The sequence below is a fragment of the Falco rusticolus genome, chromosome 6, assembly GCF_015220075.1.
Source record: "Falco rusticolus isolate bFalRus1 chromosome 6, bFalRus1.pri, whole genome shotgun sequence".
NCBI lineage: Eukaryota > Metazoa > Chordata > Aves > Falconiformes > Falconidae > Falco > Falco rusticolus.
In genome coordinates this window covers 47,338,298-47,358,066 of record NC_051192.1, presented here as the reverse complement: position 1 = coordinate 47,358,066, position 19,769 = coordinate 47,338,298, and the positions used below count along the sequence as shown (strand labels likewise).

At 35.5% G+C, this 19,769-nt stretch overlaps 1 protein-coding gene across 1 annotated transcript in view; it reads left to right on the top strand.

The window, feature by feature from the left end:
- Positions 1–19,769, top strand: part of ADGB (androglobin) — a 118,218-nt gene that overhangs the window by 64,528 nt on the left and 33,921 nt on the right. The window contains exons 15-23 of the mRNA XM_037393047.1: positions 1,436–1,604; positions 3,512–3,575; positions 5,244–5,346; positions 6,271–6,412; positions 8,527–8,641; positions 10,082–10,249; positions 12,178–12,316; positions 16,179–16,313; positions 18,591–18,684. Coding sequence (XP_037248944.1) covers positions 1,436–1,604; positions 3,512–3,575; positions 5,244–5,346; positions 6,271–6,412; positions 8,527–8,641; positions 10,082–10,249; positions 12,178–12,316; positions 16,179–16,313; positions 18,591–18,684 — 1,129 coding nt within the window. The remainder of the gene's footprint in view (positions 1–1,435; positions 1,605–3,511; positions 3,576–5,243; positions 5,347–6,270; positions 6,413–8,526; positions 8,642–10,081; positions 10,250–12,177; positions 12,317–16,178; positions 16,314–18,590; positions 18,685–19,769) is intronic.

Sequence of the window (19,769 nt, the reverse complement as noted above, 5' to 3'; positions counted from 1 at the left end):
GAAACTTCAGACGTTTTGTTGACACTGGTTTTGCTTTCCTTTAGCTGCACTGGAAGAGCCGTCTTCCCTCTGACCCCAGTCTGCATAAAAATCAACAGAAAGATTTATGTATTGACTTCTAAATAGGGTGGAGCACATCTGTTTGAAGGCTGCAGAGATCTACTGACCCTGTTAACCCTGCAGGTCTATCGATAGTGCTGTAGTACTGTTCAGAATGAACAAAAGGGCAGCACTGAGCCACAGAAGGATTACATTGGGCATAGTTCTGCTCTGGTGACCCCTTCATCATCCTCTCTGTGATATGCACATTTGTAAGCTAAGCACTGCAGTTATTTCACTGAAGGCCTAAAACCCATGTTAACTTAAATGTAAGAAAAAATCCTAGATTACATAGCTCCAAGGTAGTTTTTCTGTAGAGTGAGGAGAAAAAGGTCTTTGGTGCATTTCCTGACATCACATTTCTTTCAATTCTTGAAAAATAATTGCAAACTCTTAGAGCCACCTTGTAAACTCATTAGTTATCCATGAAATACCTATGTGTCTTGCTGATCTTGAAATATTACAAAGCACATTTAAAAAAACAGATAAATTATGTTTAATTAGCTTTCACATTTTTTATATGTTACCTGTTTGGATTTTAAATCATCTTTTTCCTCGGCAAACATTCTGAACTAATGGCTGTTCATGTCTGATCTGTTGTCAGCTCTTCTGAGATATTCTGAAAACTTCTTCTTGGGCCAGATTAAACATTATCAACAAATATTTATATGAATATCACAGGGTAAAGTCAGAGAAAGTGACATTACAACACAACTTAAAAAGTTATTAAATGATTGCAGAATGTGTCTTCATGACATTTCTGTGTTTATATTTTGGTATGAGTCTGGGAGTATTTCAAATCTGTTTGTGTTTAGAAGTAGTTGGATTGATTTGTGTGAGTAGCATCACAGGGGACAGTATCTAAGTACCAGAGGCAAGGATAGGTACTTTTCCTATCTGTGTCCTCCACAATTCTGTGTATTTTTTATTTTCTGTGGGTTGTAAACATTTTATGATACTGCTCCATCGGCTTTTCACTGAATAGGAGCTTTGACAAGGGGTTGTATCTTTCTATATATAGATGACTTCAGGTTTGCAGAATTTGTATGTGTGTAGCTAACGTGTTCATATTAATGGTTCTAGTGCACAGTTTAACATTTGATAGTATGTTGAGGCGGAATACTGAAGCAGTTGCAGATGTAAGCAACAAATATCTATACAGAGTTGTTTCAGTCACCTTTTGAGCTTTTTTGGTTAGTGGGTTTTCATTTTTAAACACTGAGATGTATGGAAGATATCCTGGTAATTTTAGGATATTTTTTCCGTAGAACACTGATACTACTTTAATGTTCATATTTTCACTGTATTGGCTTTGTGTGTCTTCTTATCTCTGCAGATGAATTAGATGAGAATATCAGTTTTGATGCAAAGCCAATGTCAGAAACAGCTGATACTGGTATGAACCACCAGACAGGGGATATATCAAAGGAAGAAATCGAGTCGGAAAGGACTTCAGTTTCCAGGGAAACCTGGATTAGCTTTGATGACTTCTGTGTTTGTTTCCAGTAAGGAACAGAGTTTTTCAGGTTTATTCTGTAAAGTACACAGTATAACTATGGTAAAATGTGAAACGTGACTATATAACAACTTTACCTTCTCAACAGATCTTTGCATAACTATTCTGTATTTCAGGGTAGTCCCAAGGCTGTGCTTCAGACCAGACTTACTGTCCCTGTTGACAGTCAGTCTGTAGGTGCAGCCCCATGGTATGGCTTGCATATGTCAACCAGAGTACAGCAGAGAACACAACTTCCAGCTTCGTGACGCATATATCAGACTATAATGTGGGTGGGAGATGGTAGGTTGTGGACTGCAGCCATTAGGGAGCTGACATACCTGACCCGTCAGCCACCGGCCAGACACCGCCTGCGTGTGCATCATGCAATTCGAAGGCAGAAAATGTTGATATCTTCTTTAGGCATCAGCATAGCTCATCTTGGTCAATAGCTGCTTTCTTTTGCTTCCTTTTCAATGTAATTCCAAGGCATTTATATCTCTGCAAACATGTAATAGCTACTGTAATTGTAGCATACTATCTTTAATTTCTGTCTTTAAGATTTAAGAAGCCTGGTACAATACAGATCCTATATAGAATCTGACATTGTTGAGAGGAGTAATTTTATGAGAGAAAATCTACCCAGGTTTGTTTTTTTCTTTTCATTTGGATTTGTAACTGAGATGTCTTTGTGAAGCTTTTCTTTTCATAAATGTTTTCTTGAGCATGTATTAAACTCTGCTCCCTCTCTGAGAGAGCATGCATAACTTTTATTCTAGCAGCATTACAGGAACTTTAGGAACAAAAGATCATAGATCACTTTAGAGCTGGCTTGTTTGCCTGAGTATTTTTAGGGAGCCTCAGGTCCAGGAAGGTAGGTCCTTCAGAAAAAAACATCACAAGCAAAGACATTTCCTTTCTAGCTCACAGTGTCATGGAGAGAGAATATGAAATATGAACTTTTAAACTCATCAGCCAAACATTAAATTACTATTGAACTTTTGTAGACCACTGTAATATAAAGGTATAGAACATATGTCAGTTTCTTATTTCTGTCCCTAAATGAGTGAGAGTGTGCTTATTTTCACAGTGAGCTGATAGAGTAGCTGTTAACAAAGCATCTTGATTTACCTTAGAAGAATTTATCACTCAGAAGAAATCAGGCACCTAAGATTTTCATTTTACCAGTCAGTCCTGTTGAAAGTATTTCCACGTCTGACACACCTACATCTCAGAGACAGTGACAAGAAGAAGAATGTTCAGAGTTATCAACTTTGAGAAATGAGCAAAATTGTAGTCATTGTAGGAATTAATATGTCAGCAATGGATCAGGATCCCTCTGAAGTTTCTGAGTAATCAAAACATTTATTTTACATAAAACATTGAAGTTTGCATCTGATTCCATCCTCAAGTAAAGCTGAAGACGTTTATGTTGCTCTTGGTTATTTCAAGGTCAGAAAAAATAATTGTCAGGATCTAAGTAGCTTTCTGAAGGTGTGAAAACACCACAGGATTGAAAAAGAATATTAATAAACTATACAAAATAAGTATAAACCTATTATAAATCTATAAACTTTATAGAAAACTTTATTACAGTAATTTTCAGGCAGGCATGGAAGCTTCAGAGTAATGTTAGGTTATTACCATTTATAGAGTCAAACTGGACAAATTAGTGGCCTGACCTCCAATGGAAAACTGAAGTGCAGCAGAGATAGAAATTGTCATACTCTTTCTCTGGAAATGAATGTATTTACCCTTTATGAAACTAAAAATGTTGAACCATTTCTGAGAAATAGCTGGGAGTCTGATTTATGAAACTAAAATTAGTATCTTATGCTATGAAATAGACATTAACCTGAAATATGTAATTTATACTATGATTTTTCTACATGTAGTATTATTTTATTTTCTCCCTAGGAACCTGTATGTTTTCCACAAGCCATATACATATGCTTATAACTATCAGAAGACAGATTTTAAGGTATATGACTGTATTGAGTTTTATGTACTTTTTTTAACTTTGTCAAAGGTTTACATACTTAGGTAATACATATATCCTAAATGATGTTGTTCAGATCACAAAAAGCTGCTGTTACTGAAAAAATAATAATACATTAACATTACTGTAGTCAATACAAAGATAAGGCTTGCTAGCAAATATCTCAAAGTATTTCACTATCTTTAAGACAAAAAAAAAAAAATGTTATGCTGTTGCACAATAGTAAAAGAATTAAATACGTAGATCATGAAAATTGGTAGTGAAAGTATAATTTACAGTGAATCAGATTGCCATCCTCTCTTTATCTTGATTTAAATCTACCTTGCAATAGTCTAGAGACTACATTAAATTTAATCATGATTCAGCTGTAGAATCTGCCCTTCAATTCTCCTTCATCTTTGCCTGTCACCTAAAACCCAAATCGGCACTCTGTATAGCATAGCCCTCCATTTTCTCTTTACAGGCTGTCCTTTAGCAGTTTACAAGATTGTGCTGCAGGGATTAGAAATACCCCTTAGTTACACTAAAATTACAGTATTTCTTTAAAACTGCCATTAGTTCATGTTATCAGAAGGTTATTCAACATGCTTGAATATTCTGTTCCAGCTCTAGTTTTATACTGCAAATGAAGTGTAATTGTAGAGGACTGAAACGTGAACTCCAGGCGTGAACATTATGTAAAATCCTGCACTGAGAAGGTTAACTACATGGATTATGCTTCATAATTGTAGTATATCTGCAATTTCACACCTCTCTATTTGTAATCACATCACAAAAAAAATTTTCCTGATCACTGCATGATATACTTTCACAAGCCATAATTAGCATCAAGATTATGTCAGCCTGTGTGCTATTGTGCCAAATAACTAACCCTTTGCTGTAAAACCATTCTATTTTTTTACATGGATCTATATGAGGTGTTTACAGTATTAGGTAAATTCAGTATCAGACTTAAAACCAACACTTTTATATTATGCTATGAAGGTAATAGTAATGGTATTCCAGGATCAAATACAAAAAGTATATTGATATAACTCTGGAGAGTGTAGGAAGACATGTATTAAAACAGTTCTGAAGCAAAGAAGCTCATTCACCTTCAGATTTTGAAGAATTTCTAGGAACTTTGGAGTCATTCTGTAGGTTCTGATATTGGCATAGGAATTATGTATTGAAGCTGAGAGTGAAAATTGCTGCCTCTATGGGGTTTTTTTCCTACAAAAACGTATGAAGTGGTATCAGTCGTGTGTTACAAATTGAGTGCTTTTTTTCCCCAAGCTTACTGTAATTAATTAGAATCAGAAAGCTGCAGCACAAAACAAAATTTTTTGGCCTTCCATTAAGATACTTGGCAAGTAAAACTACTACATTGAGGTGCATGTGGAGAATATCATACAAAAGTAGATATATTCTCATTCAGGAAACTCTTCTGTTTCCTTTTATCTCTTAACTGAACATCATGGTTTATACATGCGGCATGAGGCTCTGGGTTTAAATGACATGTCTGAATTTGGAAGTAGTGACAGTTAATTACTTCCTGTACCATAGTAAGGGTCACAGTATCTGAAATCTTAGCCATACTTTGTATAAGCCCGGGTGGACAGCATATTCAACGAAACAGAAAGATGATCAAATGCCCATTTTTCTATGCAGTCTACCGATGACCAAGTCTTCTATTATTTACTTGTGGACAGTCTGATGCCCATTGAAATCCTGGTTAGCTTTTCTGCATTAGTACGCTGGGATGATACTGGAGGTAAGGCCAACGCAGAAAAGTGCATGTTAACGTTGTGTTATCCTGTTCTTGAATATGTCTGTGCTGCTGTGTTTGTCTGTGGTGTATTTTGGCACAGTTTGAGAGTTTAGCATTAGATAGCCAAATTGATTCTAGGAAACGCACTAATATTCGAGCAACACTTTCTTCTTATTTCATAATGATGGTCAATATTTTCTCAGAAGAATCCCTCCCTTTACTGTTTGTTATGATTTGCTGCAAGCTTTTAATCTGTGTGTTGTATGGATTTCCTTGTTTCTTAAGGTTTTTTTTTCTACCAATTCTATTCTTGCAAGCTATTTCATACCTTAGCTGATCAAAATACAGTAAAATTAGCAATATGACCAAAGTTTATTTTTGAAGTGATTTTTAAACTGGTGCACAGTAAGATCTTAAGTATAATTACAGTTGACTTAAGTCAAGATCCAACAGCTTGGATGGCTTAAATAGAAGTCACTTGTATTTTATCAAAACCATAGAATGGCATTCAAAAAAGAAATGCATGTTATGACAGTTGGCTTAAATTAATCCCAAACTGACCATCCTGTTAAAATATTCAAACTATAATATAAATATAAGCTTTGCATGGCTGTTTGCTTCCTTTGCATGTGGACAGAGTGGATTTTTATGAAGTTTTAGAGCAGCCTTAAGTGACTTGAAAGATGTCTGATCTACACATAATCCTAACACATTCTTTTCTAGTAAATAGTACAAATAAGCCATATTCTGTACCACCTATGCATTTTAGATGACTGGCTCCATTCTCTGAGTTATCAAAGCCTAAATGAGGACTTCAATGACTGAAGTAGCTACAGATTCTGCATAAGTGTAGTTGTCTTAATTTTTCCATTATTCCCCCTCACGATCATGTGGTTTGTTGGATATTTTTTTTTTTTCTTAATCTAGGTACTGAACAACAATGTTCTAGTGTTTCAAAGGGTATGCTGATGGTTGAACATTTCTCTTGGAAATGTGCGGCTCCTGGGGAACTTGTGTTAAAGATGCATACGTCTGCAACCAAAGCTACTGTGTTAAATCTTCCTGTTGGGTATGTATGAAGCTTCATTTCTGTCCTAAAACTTTTAAGGCTTGAGATGATCTTTTACTTTACACAGTAACTAAGAGTTTATTTCCTAAAACCTAAGTTTTTGGACTGCCAAACTGGTTGATAGCTAGGATTTGGTAAGACTGCAAAATTGCTATGAATTTAAAATAATTACAAAAATCTCTATAAAGATTTGTAATTCTTAACTCTTATTTAAGAGCGTTTAGCAAGAAAAATCACACTAACTTGCTAAAAAATAATCTAGAATATGAACTCCTACCTAAGTGTTTCTAACTAGAATGATTTTGAGATGTTCCCTGGCATACCAACAAAAATTAAAGAACTAGGATTTTTAGTGGAACTGTGAAAGCATGATGGGAGGTTTCATAGCTTTTCTTGAAACAGAATTTATGAAACATGACAGGAGAAATTCTAAGGCTATCCATGAAGCCTTGCATATCTTACTCGATGTTCACATGGTGCTTAATATGATTTATTTCTCTTTGCATGTAACTCTAGGTATTCAGTGTAGAGCATTGACTGTTTAAATAAACAGGTGAAAGGCAAGAGCCTTTGGTATTTGTTAAGTTTCTGAAAACATTTCCAGTGAAACAAGGAAGATGACATCTTCGTGTCTTGCCTTAAGCATAAAGTTGCTGACTAATTCATGGAGGCTGCCTACTTTTCCAAAAATAGAGAATCACCAGTTTAATCTCAAAGACATGAGACAAAATGTATATTTTAGAAATCAAGTAAGGTTTCAAATAAATAGGCGTAGAAGGAGAACACCACAATACTAGCATGTTGATATTAAATCAAAGCTCTTTAATAGTACTCCCTATTTGTTTTGATTAAGACTAAAATTGGAAAAGTTATTACTGTGTTTATAGCTTAGTTCTGCCACCACATGTATTTTCTTAGTGTAGTTTCCAGAAGCTGCATACCTCTGTCCTATAGGGAAGCCAAAAATGTGTACCTTTTTGCAACTGCAGATTTCAAAGCTACCACAGATACAGGCAGCTCAAACTGATAAGCTTCTCCCCTTTGATTTGCTCTACTCCAGACAGATCCAGCAGGTGTTCAGGAAGATTTAATTTACAGCTGGTGTGGGAGACAAATGAGCTTGTTGACAGCTTCCTTATTTCATTCCAAATAAGAAATGTCTTGTTAAGCCTGGAAGGTAGTTTCTTCCCTCTCTGTTGGTGGCCAGGGGACATTTCAAATTTCACTCGCAAGAAGGTGCAACTAAAATAGTGTGAGTGTGCGTCGAGGGGTAACTCCTCTTTCCTACTCTTACTGCTGGATGTCTGGTTAACACTTTGAAGCTGAGGCCTGGATGAACTTGCCCAGCTAAATGCCATTCTGACAATGGTACAAGACCATGAAGCTTCACCATGTGGTGTCAGCAAGCTCCTTAATATTTCAGTGGGATTTCAGGACATTGTTGACTGGAGAGAAGAGCCTGAATCCCCTGTGTTGTATAACTATAGTTAAGAATGGTTTATTTTAAGATTGGAATCCATTATAGGATAGCATCAGGCAGACAAGAATGAGCTGAGTGTATCCCAACAAGACATACTGAATTTCTGTTGTTTTACACCTTAGGAGGCTATGGTTGAGTGGTTTGGTTCACAGTTGCTCCATAAAATGCTCACTCTTAAAGTTCATCTAGCCTGACATGGCTATGCATTAATTTTTCCTGGTTTTGCAATGCAAACATGGAAATTATGGTCTAAGTAATATATGTCCAGCACTTGATTTCTTTTCTAAGCTTTCAAGAGCAGATATATTTTTGACTGTAGCTAACCATATTCCTGACTAAAAAACTTCAGTTGTGTATCCATCTGAAATAGTGAACCTACCTATTTTGCTAAAGAAAATCAAAATAAAGCCTAAACAAATAAAATAAAAATAGTCACTTATCTGATTCCACCTACTGCCTATGTTTGGAGGCTTTTTAGAAGAAAGAGTTAGAAATACAGAATTTGAAAAGCCAAGGCATCTAGGAAAGGATTTCATTTTTACCAGTTGTATGAAAGGGAAAGTTTAAGAATTGCTGTGATTTTTTTTTTTTAAAAAAAGATGCTTTTTAGATATTTTTTTTTCCTTCACTGCAGGCGACACATCCTGCTCTTCACAGTAAGTTCTCCCATAGGACACCATATTCATCTCTGTAGCATGGTGCCATGTGTCTTTGGAGAAGAGGATACTGTTTTGCCAGCTCTTGAAAAGGTATGCATAACTAGAACTAGTCAGGCATTGTGATGATGGTGTTTCTGACCATTATTAAAGTGAAGTACTGTTGGATCTTCATTTAGAGTTATTACGTTTAATGGTATAATATTCATTTCTATATGAAATGAATGAATGCGTAAAAGAAATGTGTTTTACAGCACAGAGGGCACTGAGATGGGTATTGCTACAGTTGTCTAAAACATATGTAAGTAAACATTGGGTAGTATTGCGGTTTACATAGGACAGCAGCATGAAATAGAATGTTAAAAATACTTTTGTTGAAATACATGTCAGAGGTAGTGTATAAACTCTTTTTGAAACATGTGATAAAGTACATGTACAGGTATTAACTAATATTCCAAAATACCTACCTAGTAAAATAAACTGTCACAGTAAAGTTTGTTTTCTCCCATGTGATCACATATTACTCACTGGGTCCCAGAGCAGCTTTTATATCTAAAGTGAATAGTTGATTCAAACAACTCTTCATAGCTGAGATAAAGAGACCCAGGGGAGTAATTACTACAGGTTTTGTTCTTTGTTGCCTACAATCGAGGCAGACATCACTGTCATCTGTATTTTCAAGATTTGGCAAGCAGGAGGCCTGAATATTTGTCACAGGCGCTGAGGGGAGGGGGAGTATAGCCTCTAGAGCACAGTTGTGCAAAAATATTTTGAAATCTGAGGGTAACAGCAAATTTATGTAGCGGTGTAGATCCAGTGTCCTAATCATAGGTCACTAAAGCAGCTTGTGCAAATGTATTACGTTTACTGTAGCAAAGAAGTTTACACATAAGAAGCTGGGCTGTTAAAAATGTCTTGTGGCTGTACTATCCCCTTGTCTTCAGCTTGTGGATGAAAAGCTATTCCTCATCAAGAAGATAAAGCAGAATTTTATCCTGGGGTCTTCTCTGCACTTCTTTTTGAAGACAGAAATTTATCTGCAGAGTGTCATTTGTAGGAAAGCATCCACATCGTTGCACAGGAATCCTGATAAAGATTAATGATACTTTAGGCAGCATGTATTTGGACATTGTTTTCAGCGGGACACAAATACTCATCTGTCCTTTTATAGTAGAGGAGATGCTGAGCATTTCAGCTAACAAGAGTCTTATATTATCACTGCAGTAGAAATTCCTTACGTGCATCTTATCTTTTATTAAATGTCCTAGGACTAATGATACAGGAAAATAAAATCCTTAACAGATACATGTTACAGTGCCTGTTATAGTGTTGTAACATTCTTATTTCAATGCCTTTGAATACCAGATACCTAATTGATTTCACAGTTTATAAAATTATTAACGATTGCTTAGTGGTTTTGTACTTCATCATAGAAAAAATGCTTATGCTGTCACAGCCTAGAAAGAAAACAAAATAAGATATAATCTCAGAGCAAACTTTCTAGCATTGGTTGGTTTTATTCTCTCTCCCCAGGAGAGCTACCGGTTCATAGAACAAGCTACAGCTGTCCTGAAAGCTGTTGGAAATGTGATAAATAATTTCAGCAGTAAGCCTGAACTTTCTAAAGCCTTGAAGGAGTTGGAACTAACTCACTGTCCTCCTGACCTCCATGGTACTGGAATGGCTGAAGAACACTTCAAGGTGAACAATTCTAATAAATACATATCTAAAAGCGACAGAAGCTGGGTAACAGCTTAGTATTGTCATTATCCTCTTCAAGACAATGACTGTGCTTTTAAAAAGGACCTCCAGAGTACTCCAAATGTGCCATTTGTTACTAAGTGTAAGCCTAAATGACATAACTTGCAACATGTACAAAAATTATCTTCTTTAAATACAAACAAATTTTAATATGCACAGAGTAGCACAGTCTAAATTTGAGTGTCTAGTATTGTCAGTTTAGTTTAGTGTACTTTGGGGCGGAAAGCATCAGCTTTTTTTTTTTTTAAGACTTAATTTTGGATTTAAAATACACTACCTGAAATGCAGAAAAGCCAGAATGGTTCCTTTTGTGTGCCTAATGTGATGGCACAAGAAAACATTATTATAGCTTATATTACTGAAAACAGTAATGAGTTTTTTTCACTCATACTATTTGAGTTGTTTACTTTTTGAAACTGCAAGATATTTATTCAGCTCTCTTTGTGTGTGATAAATTAAAGGGTCTATGGATACAATGAAGATGTTATACTTTTCTGAAGATCTCTATACTGTTCCTTTTCAAGTCTATAGAAAGATTGCAACAAAATAGTTATGTAAAAGATACACTATTTTTTATGTATATACAAATGTTGATAATACTGCTATAACTTGATTTTTGTATGGTTAGTACTTTATATATTCTAGATTCACTTACTTTCATCAAAGTACTAGAAAGCTCATGCAGTTTAGACTGTGTTTTAAAAGACTGAATAGAAGAAAGGGATTAATAGTTTTATAATCACTGATATTAAAAAATAGAACATCTGCGTCAGTGCTTTTATATATGGGCTTGACACTAGGCTTCAATTCAGAATTAAGAAAGAATGATTCCAAGTGCACCACTCATGAAAGAGGTAATTTTCAGGCCAAGTCCAACAGAAAAAAAATTGGTTTGACCTCTCTGGAATGGAAAATACAAATTTTAAATGTATATGCTCATATGAGGTATATGTAAAACTTGGGGACCTTAAGAAAAGTTCAGTGAGTATGAACATAAATATCTCTCCCTCTCTGCTCCTCTAAGACCAATGTATAGTTGTAAAGGAGTAAAAAACCAGAAATCAGATAAATGACACTGAACCAACTGTGATTCAAGAATGTAAAAATATAAATTGTCTGTCTTTTAATATAAACAGTGAAAAAATATTCTCTTAAATTATGTATTTTAATAAACACTTTATTTTGGAAGATACAGGATAAAATATTTCCAGGAAGCAGAAAAATCTGAAAATGAAAGAGAAAAATAATGTCTATTCCAGTAAGTTATTACTATGTTCTTCAATTCAGGTTATGAAACAAACTCTGAAAAACACACTTTAAAATTTGCATCTATTGGAAAAAGGAAAAAGAGACTAGATTTCTGCTCTTTAAAGAGCATCAATATGTAGAGAATAAAAATTCAGCCATCAGTTTAGTCATATAAGTAGGACACAATCTTCCCCTTTTGCCTGTGAATATATTCCTCTTTTTTCCTTGTGGTGCCACCTCTTCATTCAGTAAGCATACCTATTAGGTTGTGGGTCTCTGTTCTGAAACCTCTGATCAGAATGCCAGTTGTCGTGATTATGTGGTGTTCTGTCCTTGGGTATGAGACCATCATCTCACTTCACATAAACTACTAAGATATTGTCATGTGATAGAAACTGGCTGTAGCATCAGTCCTGTATTTAATAAGCCAAGCATGAAACGTTTTCTCTTGATTGCTGTCTTGAAGCATTGTAGTTCTGCAGTTGGGACTAATTTTCAGATGCTGTATGTTAGAGGAACTTAGAAAAGAGCTACGCTGTTTTTGAATCGATAAGAAGAAATATAAATCAGCTTTTTAAATTTAATCATTCTTTGAATGCTTTATTTCTTTCTGATTTTAGGTTTTCAATGGTGCATTTTGGAATTTAATCAAATATATATTAGGCAAGAAGACTCCTTACAGCTATAAATTTGCCTTCAGGTCCTTCACTTTGGATTTTAAAGACACAGAGGTTTCTGAGGATGACACTGTGTCTTCAGGTACTGTACTGGTATTGCTAACCACTTCAAATAAATCTGCCCGTTCTTATTTTCAAGGAAGCCCAACTCTTCACTAATCTTGTGTTTTCTTGCCTGAGTAAGCATGGTTCATTTCTTATGAGATAAGCCTTCTTCTGTTGACAGCACATCTGAGACTCATCTCAGAATAGAAATGATCCTTTTCTTTGTTCCAGAAAGTCTGTTCATGTTTCGGTTATTTATAAAATTGATAAAACTGCCCTCTGTCTTCCTTGACTTGGCATTTGTCAGTATTAATAAGCATCTACAGATGCTGCTTTTTTTTTTAACCTGCTTTTTACTGCACATTATGTTTTTTGTTCAAATTACCAGCTGAAGAGACCTTAAATGGCTATTTTGTTCAGGAAATGAGAGTGAAGGAAGACAAGTTAGTACCTTGATTGAAAGTTCAACTATTTCTTGGTAATGGGTAGAGGGGTTTTTGTTTATTTGGGGGAGTGGGGTATTTTGGTATTTTTGCTTGCTTGCTTGCTTTGGCAGATTACCATATTGTCTGGCTAGTTAGTTCTTACGACAAATGTGGTGAGGAACCAGCTACAGCACCATCCACCTCTTCTCCAGCTTGTGATTAGGGTATGCTGTATACCTGAAGGTACTGTGGAAGGTAGATTTATTACAAGCAGAGATAATTCTTTTCCCACAGGTTCTTTGCCTTATTTTGTATGCAGGCTAGAGGCATAAGCAGTTAGAATTAAGTTTTCCTGGCAACCAAATGTATGGCTCTTTTTCATTTTAAGAGACTTATTTTGCAGTCTATGTAAATTTTTAATCTATTAATATTAATATTTAATTTATTAATATAAGCTTTATGTATATGGTTTCATATTATGACAGAAAAAGAATTTATCTGAAAAATTGGCAGAAAGATATACATCATCATGAAGGCCATTCAGGGTGACTTAGCTTTTTCTTCTGCTATAATGAATTTACAGTACAAAATCTTACTCCTTAGCCAATCAGAATGATACTTCCTTTCATTAATCAGTTTATTTTGGAAAATCAGTGTTAAAAAACTTCATTAAAATTTACATAAGTATCTTTACTGACAAAATGGTGTAAGACTCCTGTTCTTCAAGAAAGCACACATACTTGTCTTTTACTTTTTAATGGAGACTTTCCTCCAAACCTTCTGAAAGTTATTCTTATGTGAGACATTGCCATTTTTGTTCTTATGATATTGTATTAACAAAGAACAAAAAGGAAATGAAATCTTTAGAATAGATATTATTTCACAAATCATTCAGCATTTCTAGTTTTCAGCCTGATCTGGGGTAACCTTTGACAGTTTCTATTAAAAGAATTCATTTATCTCTGTGGTACCGCATCCAAATTATTACATTTGTATATTCAGAAATAATTTAACATTTAACCATGACTGTATATCCATATATTCTTTAGCCTCACAAATTAAATGTATTATTTCTAGTGAAGTAGCTGTTTATTTCTAATTATGAAATCCACTTGACATCCCCAGTGGATAAACTTTACAGTTTGTTCAAAGGGCAACACCAAGCCAACACTCTGTGTGTGTTCTCCAGCATTTCATAGGTCTGTTCTGAGCGTGTAATGGGGGTAATGTGCTCTTAGTTCAGTGACAGGTGAGCTGGAATTTGAACTCATCAGCCTGGTCTCATATAAAGAGATGGGAAACATCTCTTGGGCTAGATCTGAACAGGTGTAGGTAAACAGTTCTGTAATCAATAGCAATATACAGAAATATGAATGCTGTTACAAGTGCTTATGGCACTATGATTTCCAGCTTTTGGAAAATGCAAGCCCTTTCAGTTCCTGTCTTTGAATAAACTCCTCTACAGCAGAAGAGTAAAATGCAGCTGTAATTGCTGACTACAGCTAGAAATACTTACTCTCCCTCCCAAGTGAAGCTGAAGCTGATGTTCCACAGCAGCTTAAACCAGTGTAACTGCAGGCTGTTGCAGGACTATCCCTATACTTTCCTGCAGCTCCAGCACTGATCAAAGCTTGTGCTGGGCTGATATAGCCTGCTAAATTGGCAAAAACACGACACAAGAATAAGAAAAAATTAGAATCGTAAACATCCAAGTAAGTTTTAGTCGCTTCTGGAGCCCAAGAGCCTGCTTATATGCAATTCAAAGTTCTCTGGATAATTATCAATGTTGTTGCCGACAATACAAATACTGAAGGACAATATAAGCCATTGATTAAATGAAGATCATGTTCTGATCATTTTAGACCTTAAGGTGCAGCTTTACTGTATGCTACTACTAATGTTCTGTAATTCTCCCCTTCCCATCCCAGAACATATACTCCAACATGAGCAACAGTTGCACAGATGCTAGGGAATGAGATCAGCTTGCTGATTTTTCACCAAGCTAAGCCAAGGGGAAAAAAAAAAAGTTAATTCAGCAAACTAATCTGACTCACCATGCCACTATGTAATCTCTTGGAACATGTTTAATTACAGTTGGGTATTAGCAAACTATTTTTCACCATGTGGCTAGTCAAAAATTGGAAGAGATTGCCCAGCAAGGTTGTGAAGTCCAATCCCTGAAGTTATTAAAAAATGAACTGGACATTTAATCAAGAACATGAGCAACCTGCTCTAAGCTGATCCTGGTTTGGATGTGGGATGGGACCAGATGACCTTCAGTGGCCCTCTCCAGCCTCTATTATTCTGTGATTATATGCTTCTGTTTTATAACACTGGTTGTGTCATACGTATTGTTGAGTTCTAATGTGTTGTCTATTAAGTGGGCTATGTAACCTTTCAGAGTCAGTAAATATTAAAGAGGCTTTCTGGGGTTTGGAAATGAGACAGTAATGAGGAATGATGGTTGGGAACACAGCCTCGTTTAACAGTGTTCAGTAAAAGAGATTGGATTGAAATGTGTGATCTCCTGGCTGATGACAGCAATATCTTTTCTTAAGCTAGTTTGTTTGTCTGCAATGTTGTCTGCATTTTTCAAGCAGATTCCTCTTTGCTCCTCCCTTTTGTTTTTTGCTACTTTCTTTTGGCGCACTCTTTTCTTCCCCTCAGACTGCCTCGCTGCCCTTTTTCTGTATCTGTGCAGTTCCAAACTGGCCCCCTGGCACTGGCTGCTTGTAGTGCTGTCCCCGCACCCTCCCCCTAAAGCCTGGTACTGATGGCTCCCAGGATGCTAATTCTAGGCAAGGATGCCTTCAAAGAGCTCATTACTAAACTGTCAGAACCTACTAATTTCTGTTCCACTCCAAAACTCCTTAGTAACAGAAAGTCACAGTCAGATAAATGAACTCTCACTTTATCATAGATCTTGTCCTTATTCCATGGCTTCTTAGCAAAGGTTGAAGACAATGTTTTGAACAACATTGGTGTTTAAATTATTACTTAATAAAATTATCAGATTGAGAGACAGAAACACTTAAAATCTTTTGAAGCTCTGTTTAGCTGTATTCAGTCAGGCTTTAATGTATCGCAACCTGTTGGTTCATGTTTGGAAGAGTATTTTGAAATTACATTAGGAGACTTGATTTTTAAAAATGCACTGCAATAGCTGTCCATAAAGAGAAATAAGAATTTAGTGATTGGTATTTGGAATTAGTATAGTAGTTGCATTCTGACTTTGTGTAATTACACCGTATATTTTGCCTGATTTTATCATAAGAGCAAAATTTTAAGAGTTTGTATTTTTGTCATAAATGGAAATTTTATACAGAAGCACTCTGTTTCTGGAATACAGCTCCGTCATCATTTTGTGTTTTTTGTTTCTTGGGGTTTTTTTGTTGTTTTTTCTTTTTAAATTTATTGCAAGCAGATACAGGACTTTCAGCTTTATTGATGTTGCTCATTCTCCTCCCCTTTCAGAAAGTTGTGAGAAGAATTCCATTAATAGTTGGCAAAACCAAATTCCCATTTCTGAGGAAGAAGCAGCAGCTCTTAAACTTCAGGCTGTCTGGAGAGGGACCTATGTTAGGAAAGTATTGAACAGCAGAAAACCAGGTGTGTGCTTTAAAAATACTTTTTAAAAAATGTTTCATTCTTCCCCTTATTCAAATGTTTACCATAAATATTTTTTTACTAATTAATATCTAATTTAAAAAACTGAAATAAAATGTTACAGTTGAATCTCTGATCTCTCATAAAACTAAGAATAGTTTTCAACCTAACCACTCAATTAGCACATATGGTACTAAAAAGCAGAGGAAAAACATCCCCCTAGATTTTTGTACATATTAAATCGGAATTTACATTACTGTAGATTTAGCTCAGAGCTGGACTAAATGGTGGGGTTTTTTTCTGGAAATGTAAGGGAAGTCCATATGAGAACCTAAGTATCATAATAGAAAATTAGCAGAACACAGCATCAGAGGCTGATACTGTGCTCAAAAGATACTTTGCTGTTCCTATCCTTCACTCTCATGTACATAAATAGAGTAATCTTACATAGCAGTTGAACAGTGGAGCTACATTTCTTACTCAGCAGTTCTATTATCTCAGCTGCAATATTGTGTCCAAGTGCAGTGTCCACAGTCCAAGAAGAAAGATAGGTAATGACTGTGAAATTTTGGGTAGAGCCGTAAGGATTGGGATTAAAGAAGGGCCTTGTACTTGCAGGCTGTTGGTTTGTAATTTAAGAAAGAAAAGATTAACAGTGACTTAATCTGTAAGTAGCCATGTGAGAAAAGGAATTTGATAGCAACAAGGTCTTTAGTCTGACATCCTCCAAAGGGTTAAAAGAAGCTCCTTAGTCTGAGATTCAAAGATTGTGAGTTGAATCCAGACATACTCAAACCAGAAAAAGTGGCATTTGTTTTGAAAAGGATAAAGTTTTTATTGGAATAAACCAAGATTCGTGTTGCACTGCGGAAAACTTTCAAATCGGACAGATACTCATCAAATTCAAGAAGGATTAGTAATTTATATATTATGGAATAGCAATTAATATGTACAGGACTGTTACACAGAAAGTTAGATCGCAATGATTCCTTCTAAGCCTCACAGTATATATAGAATGCCTGAGGATCCTGACAAAGGAAACTGCTCCATTGTGATATAGATGTCTGTAGTAAGTCATCCCCATTCTGCTGGAAGCTCCTTCTTGAATTAACATTATTGCTGGGGTTCTTTTACGTGTATATTTACCTGCACCAGATGATCTCTCCAAGCTATCTTTTGTACCCTCATCTCCTCATCAGCAAGTCTGGTGCTGCCTCTCTCCTAAACTATCACCTGTAGCCCAGTCTTGCTTAAGCTTTCCTACTAAGTAGTGTAGTGTCCTTCACTTTTTGTTTATGAAGTGCCACATAAATTAGGAATTTCCATAAACTTTCACTGTATTATGAATTCCTATAAATCCCAGAGCCCAGAAGCTGCTCTTTTGAAGTTTAGATTTTAGATTTTTGACAATTGAGCACTATGTGAGAAGCCCAGCTCTTTTATTCCATTGTCTATAATGTCTGTCTTGTCTTCTTCCGATTTATCAATATTCTGTTACCTTTAATTCTGATATTATTTTTACAGTGGCTTACTGTGGCGTTGGGGGTTTTTTTCAGCCATACTATTCTCCATTTTTTCCTCATCTGTATATTTTTCTTGCCATTACAGTACAATGTTATTACTACCACAGTCTCTTTTTTTTTTTTAGTTTTCCCTCGTTTTCCCCCTCTATTTCTGTCATTAATTGTTTATGCCATAAAGAAGGATTTCACTTAACTTCAGTCTTGAATAGTTGGACAACACATCTAAACTAGTTGCGTAGTCTTCATCTGTATTCTGTGGATAGAGGTAGACACCTTGAGGTGGCAATACATCCTGTCATGTTAAAGGTATCAAACATGGGTGGGATTAATTACCTGCTGGAACTGCCTGATTCTTTTTAGCTACACAGATTGCCTAGGCACATACTACCCCTTCATGGTATCTACAGATAAAAGCTGCTGGGAGCTAAACAGCATATTCTTCAAGGACAAAGACCACCTCATATCACTACAACATGTTACAGTGAAAAAACTGTAAATCAGAAAATATTGATCACATCATTTTTGCATTTGTAAGAGTGCTGAAGACTGCAAAGGTGATGATTATTTCCTCCCTCTGTCAAAGGAGAAATTAGTTTTCAGCTCAGTGAGACTTCTGTAAAATTTCAAATAAAAACTAGACATTCATAAGACAATTTACTTGTGCAAATGGCATTTTTCACAAGCATTTGGCAGGTGTATATTTAGAACAATAAAAAAGTTAGGTGTTACAGTTTCAAACTTATTTTATTATTTCCAGGTACTAAAGAAAATGCTAATGTCAAAGAAACCTTGCAAAAATTGTGGACTGTGATTGAGTTAAATTTTGAACAGTATGCCGTAATGCTGTTAAGGTAATCATGTAATAAATTAAACTATTGCACGCAGTACCGCAGAATTGCCATAAATTACTGGTTCACAAAATAAATATGATAAGAGTGTTACTAGTTTTAAAATTGCAAAACTCTGTTATAAGGGATGAGACATATTTAGTTAAGGTATGCCATGCTTTATTCTGTGTACCCTACATCAGTAAAAGTATGGCAAATCTAATTTTTAGGTATGTGTGTTACAGGTTTTTTCCTGCAGCTTAAGCTAGAATATTACCTTTCTCCTGTATTTAAATTTTTAGTATCCTTTAGGATGTTTCATAAGTTTAACTCTGATACTAATTCCTTAGTCAAACATCTAACCAGTTGATCTAAAGATGCATTATGATTCACGCTATCTGTTAAGCAATCCTGGCTGACATTAGAAAGGAGATAGATATACTATGTAATTGTATCACAGTTTAATATCATCATAAGCTTTGTTTGTAGCACTTGCTTGAAGGAAAGTAGGTGTATTTCTAGGTAGATGCTTTCCCTGGTATTTAATTACAGCTTTTGCAAAGATAGCTACTCTAATTTTGACAGTGTTTAAGTCATTTGCAAGCATGACACTCACGTATTTTCATTAAGTCCTTCAAAAACCTCTCTGCAAGCATATGCAAAACTGATCTAGCAGTAGATCTGTTCTGCCAGGGGTGAGGAGTAAGAACTGGCAATAATTACTGGCTGTGGGTATAAATCCTCACTCCTTATAATCAGCAGTTTGAGGAACACTCATATGGGGTATAATTTTATTACACTTTTTAGTGGTTTTAATCCTGTAAAACCTTTGTATGTTGATGGGATCAGGACATTGCAACCACAGCCCTGTTCCAAATATTAGACCTCAGTTTTAGGTTTGCAGCATCTCTGTGCCAGCAAAGATCAGATGCAGTTTTTAGTCTGCCTTCAAACTTTGAAAACTTATGGGACTGATTCTTAGGCATTGTCTCAGAGTGTTAAAATCATGATATTATGATTTTGTTTACATTTTTTAACAGCTGACAGATCTGCATTTAATATAGCAAGCTAACATCTTGGCCTGTAAGTAACATGCAGGAATATTGGAA